Raw genomic sequence first — 6,307 nt, forward strand, 5'->3', positions numbered from 1 at the left:
AAGAGCGAGTTTGAAAATAAATTAAATGAGAAGGGAATAAGAGTGTATTTTATTTTAGTATAATGTAGATTTATCTTGTTTTCTTTCTATACTTCAACCATTTTGTTAGCTTTTGGATTTTATAGTTATAATACACAGGCTGTAAATACAAGGAGTTGTTATTGAAATTCACTTGCAATAAAATATTTTAAATAACTAGAATTTGATATTTTAATATTACTTTTTAAGAAATATGTTAGAACTATATATGCAGAGCTGCCCCTGGAGGCTGGAGCCTTAGGAGTCACCTCTGGACTTTAATCAATAATTACTAAATAGCCGACTATAAAATTCAAACTTGATTCAACATACTCAACAACAGTCAACACAGCACATGTGCGTATGTATTTCTAAAATAAATAAAAAAAGAGTAGTAGGTTACATGCATGCACTGTAATTCACTACTCTATGTCTATATATATGAACCAATATTGTCCAAAAGATATATCCATGTGAATACGCAGCCCCAGCAAACCTAAAACATGGATGGCGCCTTTCTCCCACTGGTTGTGTTCTGCTACTTCATTTACACCAGTATCACCTCTTTCATTCTCTCTATTGTGCTTCTGATCCGCTATACCCTAAGCCAGTTCTATACCTTTTTCTCCTCTCGTGTAGACGATGCTATTTCTCTTTATGAAGGCACTGTTATTCATGAACGGCGACATCCCGTCACCCATTCTTTTAAAACACCAGTACGGTTCGCTCTTATTGACTTAGATTGCTCATCTTACATCCCACCCAACCATTTATCTGCCCAAGAAGCTCGGTCTATTGCCGGAACCAACGGACCAGTGTAATTACATAACTCTCCGGCCTTTATTGTAACTCGTATTAATTTTAAGGCTATTATTAGCTATTAGCTTTGATAAAACGAAAAATAATTAACTATATATGGATGTGTATGTGCATGATCCTTTTCAATTGTCGATTCCAGTTGAATACAGCTAATAATGAAATATCTTGCTTGTTCTGTAGGCATCTTCTAACAATGCCTCCAAGTGTGGGATATCAACGAAGCCCTTTGTCTCTTTATTATTGCTATGACGGTCAACAATCTCTTGATAATACATTAGGGCATTGCATTGCTGAGGTATGGAAGTCACACCATTAATGATTTTGTAATATAACAATTATGTCTAGTCTTGTAATAATAGATGTTGCTGGTCAGTATGTGGGACATATTACAAACCCTAATTTTTGTATAAACTTGTCTCAGGTAACAAACAGTCCATGGGGAGAACAAGTACGGTTTATTTTTAATCCCAATTCAGATTTAGTTGCGAAATCACTCCACATCAGCCCCTTTATGGTAAATAATTTTTTTATGGGTTTATATATCATTTTTTTAGCTTAATGAAGTTCCAAACAATTGCATGCAGTTAGTTTTAGTTAGCTTTTTCATACTCCATGGTAATAATATATTAAACTTTTTACAGGACATGCTTGGCGACTGGCATATGAGAGCAAAAGCCCCCGGGAATAGTTTATCAGTGTCAATATTAGTCAAACACCCTGAACTGGGAAATTATTTTACAGCTTCCTTGACTGCCAAAAAATTGGAAATCACATCTAATATTGATTATGCACTCTTCTTCTGGCTTAAACCTCAAATTGGTGCGATTCTTACATATTGGCAAGTAAGTATTTTAATTTAATTGTTACTCCCGTCTAAATTAAATTGAGCCCCTAATTTTTAATTCATACATATTGCACAACAAAATTGCCTTTCTTTGTTCTTTTTGACTAAAATAATGTCTGACAAATTATTTTACCAGTCATTTCAGTTAATGTTAAAAAATATTCAGTTCATTGAACATCCAAGATACAAAAATCCCGGATATATAGAAGAAAATCTCAAGGCTGCCAAAGAACGTGGATGCTGCGTGGCATTTCCTACTGGAGATTCAAAGAACAATCCCGAATTTGAAGGACGTGAGCGTTGGTTTTCATGGACATCAGTGAAGTGGCCATGGATCTAAAGATACAAACACTGTCTCTGAATAAACTTAAGTATCCTACAGTTCAAGGTTTGCGTTCACGGTCACCAGTGAAGTGGCCGGCCTTGGGACTATGAATAAATTTTACAATCTGAAATTTCATAAGGTTTATCATATGGGGCATTTGTAAAACAATGTAATTTGCTTTCTATATGAATAAATTTCTGTGTAATTAAATTTTCCAGTTTTAGTCGATGCCATCATATAATGTGTTCTAAGGCGAGTGCGTAAAATGACACTTGAACCTCATATTTATGCTTGTAAGGAGGCAGGGGTGTCCCCAAATTCCCCTGTAATCACAAAATTAGTATTAAAAAAATAGCCGACAAAATATAGGCATTTTAGAAATAATCTAGAAACTAAATTTTAAAAATTCCTTATGTAGGTATTATCAAAATTAGATAAAAAAATTATAATATTTACAATAAGAACATACTTTATAGAGAATAGTATGAACATATAATTATTTGATTAGAATAGGTGTGTTAAGATTTTGATGTAATCTTATATAGATGCTGTATTTTCAATTTATAATATTTTATTAATATTTATATGCATGATAATTCTTTATTAAAATTATAAGTTTAGTTAACTAAAATATGTTAACCAGCCCTTTAGTATTTAGTATTCTTCTTTGAATGTTGTTGTTTATTTTCCAGTTTTTTTATTTTTTTCAAAATTTTAAATACGTTAAAAAGTATAAAACTTAAAAAAAAACTAAAGTACATACTAGCATTGCAATTCTAGTATGACAGGAGTGCAATCTATATATTATATATATAATATAACAATTATATCCTAAATTAATATCTCTATAATATTTATTTCACCTTATCATTCATTTATTAAAAATGGTTAATTATTTTATATTTAATATGTGCATACATTCATTAATACATAAATGCATGTATACATACAATAAATATAAATATATATATATATAAATTAATAGATACATGCATACATGCATGCATGCATACATATATATAAAATAATGCATGATATACACACATATTGTTTTGGTCATCTATCTAAACTGTCTTCTAATATAATGAAATCGTAAAATATTATATTATATTAAATTAAATATTAAAAAAGATAAACTATTTATATAAATATGTATGATTTATACTCCACTACTAATAATTATATGACATATATCATATACTTCTACTGTTCTATATATTTTTAACATCATTATTAGACACATAAGTGTGCAATTTTTTCCTAACCCCATCATGCAACCCTACAATTTCAGTTTTCATAGGTTTGGTTTGTGTTTCATTTTATTACAAAGAAACTGTATACTATTTGTTTTGAATTGCTTTCCCTAAAAACAGACCGAATAAGCTGAAGTCAACATATTAAAACAATGTCGTATATTTTGTTGTTATAAAAAGTTGGAAAAAATGTTTTCAATGTTATCTTTATATATTTATATATTTAACAGTTGTCTTAGATAAAATTATTTTCACAAAGGTACAAAATATAAAATTAATTTAATTATAATTAATACTTTACGCCTAGATTTAATATTAAAAAATGACTTACAAAAGTGACAATTTTTTTTTGTTAATTACTACTCCCTCTGTCCCAACCATTTCTTTACACTTTCCATTTTGGGATGTCTGATCAAATTCTTTACATTTCAAAACTTACCAAAAATAGTAAATGGGTCCCACTACTTTCTCACTTTTTTTTATTTTTCACACTACACACTACTTTTACTCCACTATCTCCTTTTTATACATTAAAAATCAATGGGTCCCACGGCTTCACTCACTTTTCTTTCTCTTTTTCACTACTTTATACATATTTCTTAAACTCCGTGCCCAAACCAAATATAAACAATTGGCCGGGACGGAGGAAGTATTAGTTGCTAAAGAAATAAACCACAATATATTTTATGATAAACCATGATTTTGATTACGATTTAAGGGTATAGATCTAAATTACTATAAAAAATTAAAATTTTACAATAAAATTAATTTTTCATTTTATAGAGCTAAGATGGAGGATGTTTCTGGTCCTCTTTGTTAGGATATATATTTATTTTTATTTTTATATTATATATATATTAGGGTATTTTCGGTATTTAGCTTATATTGATTTTCTATATAGTTTCGGACATGTATTATAAATTATGTGTTGATTGTTATAATATTTTACATTTGTACTATATATCTAAAGTTAACATGGTATCAAGAGTTAGGTTTCGAGTGATCGTGGAAGTTATAGAGTTGCGTTACAACAACAAAAGTTTCTTGAAAATTTGCAAAAAAAATTCTACCCAGATCAGCCAACTTGTTTTTACGATTTCCGGAGTTTCAACCGTTGGATCATCCTAAAATTTTAACCACGCCATTTTGCATCAGTATCTAAATTTTGAGCGGTGGAGATCGTATTTGGATCTCCATAACTCGATTTTTTGATGGTTCCAAAAATCTCCATAAACAGTAAACAGCATACTGTTTACTTTTAGTTCATTCTTTTCATCGTTGTTGATCTCATAAATTGGGTTGTTTGATTGATTGGATTTTGTAGTACTCGATTATTGGGATGTTACAATTGTAGTAATTGATTTATCTGCTTTAGATTTGATATTAGTTTTGAATTTGCAATCAGAATTGAAATTGGTTTTCGATCTACTTTTGGATTTGATTTTGAATTGGAATTGGTTATATGAGTTTTGATTTGATTTCGGGTTTGGTTTCTTGATTGAATTTGGATACATTTTAAATTTGGTGTTGAATTTGGATTCGACATTATTTCTGATTTGGTTTGAGTTTAGTTTCAGCAATATCTCGACATGTATGTCTCATCATCATCAACAAGTCTTTTGTCAACGGGTACTTCAAGTTTATTTTATTCTCTATGAATTCTGGATTTAGGTACATCTCATCACATGTCTCCTCATTGGTCGTCTTTTGTATTGTTTGTTTTCGTTGTGATTTGGAAGGTGAATACAGCTCTTACGCTTTTTGTCGCTTGCTTGCTTTTGATGGGACTATACGTCAAACCTCATGTATTGACACTTCTCAACCAGACGGTGTTGCTGAAAAAACATCGTCATCTCGTTAAAACAACTCGCTCATTTTTGTTGTCGGCTGATGTTCCAAGTGTATTTTTGGGTGAAGCACTTCTTACTGCTATTTATGTGATTAACTGAATTCCAACTGCTCAAAATGCTGGTTTGTCACCTTTTGAGAAGTTATATGATGAAGTGCCTGATTATGCTTCATTTCGTGTTTTTGGTTGTACCTGCTTTGTTCTTAAACCTCAGGTTGAGCGTAGTAAATTGTCTGCTAAGTCTACTTTATGTGTGTTTTTGGGATACAGTGTTAACTAGAAAGGATATCGTTGTTTTTACCCGGTCAGTAAAAAACTGTATGTTTCTCGGCATATTTACTTTTCGGAGCATATTCCATTTTTCTCTGTTCATTCTAGTTCGCATCATATGACACATAAAGAGCTTATTCGTATTGATCCTTTTGACATAGATATTGAGGATGATTTAACCACAAATTTGAATACTTCAGTTCCGGAGGCATCTACATCTCAAACTCCCACATCTCCACCGACTTCTACATCTACATCTCATATTTCGACATCTCCACCTGCTTCTACAACCAGTCAATTGTCATAAGAGATTTTAGATTCTCCTCCCACTCAATCTTCTATCGAAAGTTCGATTCCTCCGCCAGTTCGCCAGTCTCCTCGCATATGTAAGTCCACGCAACTGTCTGATTTTGCTTATTCATCTTATGCCCCATCTTTTGCTTTATTCATTACTTCTGTTCACCATTTGTCTGAGCCTGCATCATATAGAGAGGTTTTTCATGATCCTTTATGGCAGAATTCTATGGCCGAGGAACTTACTTCTTTACATCAAACTCATAGATGGGATTTAGTCCCATTGCCACCAGGAAAACATGCAATTGGTTGTCATTGGGTATATAAAATTAAGACAAAAGTTGATGGATCTATTGAGCGCTATAAGGCTCGACTTGTTGCTAAAGGTTACTCTCCAGAGTATGGCTTGGATTATGAAGAAACTTTTGTGCCTATTGCAAAGATGATGACTGTTCGTACTTTGATTGCAGTGGCTTCTGTTCGAAAGTGGAAAATATTTCAGATGGATGTTAGAATGCATTCTTGTATGGTGATCTTCACGAGGAAGTTTACATGACACCTCCTCCTGGTCTTCTGCATCAACCGGGTTATGTCTGCAGACTTCATAAATCTATTTATGGTCTTCGTCAATCATC

At 31.7% G+C, this 6,307-nt stretch overlaps 1 protein-coding gene across 1 annotated transcript; it reads left to right on the forward strand.

Moving 5' to 3' along the window:
* Positions 1-472: 472 nt before the first annotated feature.
* LOC141700049 (uncharacterized) lies at positions 473-2,223 on the forward strand. The gene is made up of 5 exons (XM_074503822.1): positions 473-835; positions 1,018-1,132; positions 1,259-1,351; positions 1,479-1,679; positions 1,818-2,223. Exons 1-5 carry the CDS (start codon positions 522-524, stop codon positions 2,019-2,021), a joined length of 927 nt encoding a protein of 308 aa, XP_074359923.1. The 5' UTR covers positions 473-521; the 3' UTR covers positions 2,022-2,223.
* The last annotated feature ends 4,084 nt before the right edge of the window (positions 2,224-6,307 follow it).

Source organism: Apium graveolens, unplaced genomic scaffold (genome assembly GCF_009905375.1).
Source record: "Apium graveolens cultivar Ventura unplaced genomic scaffold, ASM990537v1 ctg1694, whole genome shotgun sequence".
Classification (NCBI taxonomy): domain Eukaryota; kingdom Viridiplantae; phylum Streptophyta; class Magnoliopsida; order Apiales; family Apiaceae; genus Apium; species Apium graveolens.

What these genes read in the sequence shown, in the direction of transcription:
- LOC141700049 (XM_074503822.1), top strand. Translation starts at nt 522, where the DNA reads ATGGATGGCGCCTTTCTCCCACTGGTTGTGTTCTGCTACTTCATTTAC. An exon ending in TAGGGCATTGCATTGCTGAG is followed by an intron (nt 1,133 to 1,258) that starts GTATGGAAGTCA and finishes AACTTGTCTCAG; the next exon opens with GTAACAAACAGTCCATGGGG. An exon ending in CGATTCTTACATATTGGCAA is followed by an intron (nt 1,680 to 1,817) that starts GTAAGTATTTTA and finishes TTATTTTACCAG; the next exon opens with TCATTTCAGTTAATGTTAAA.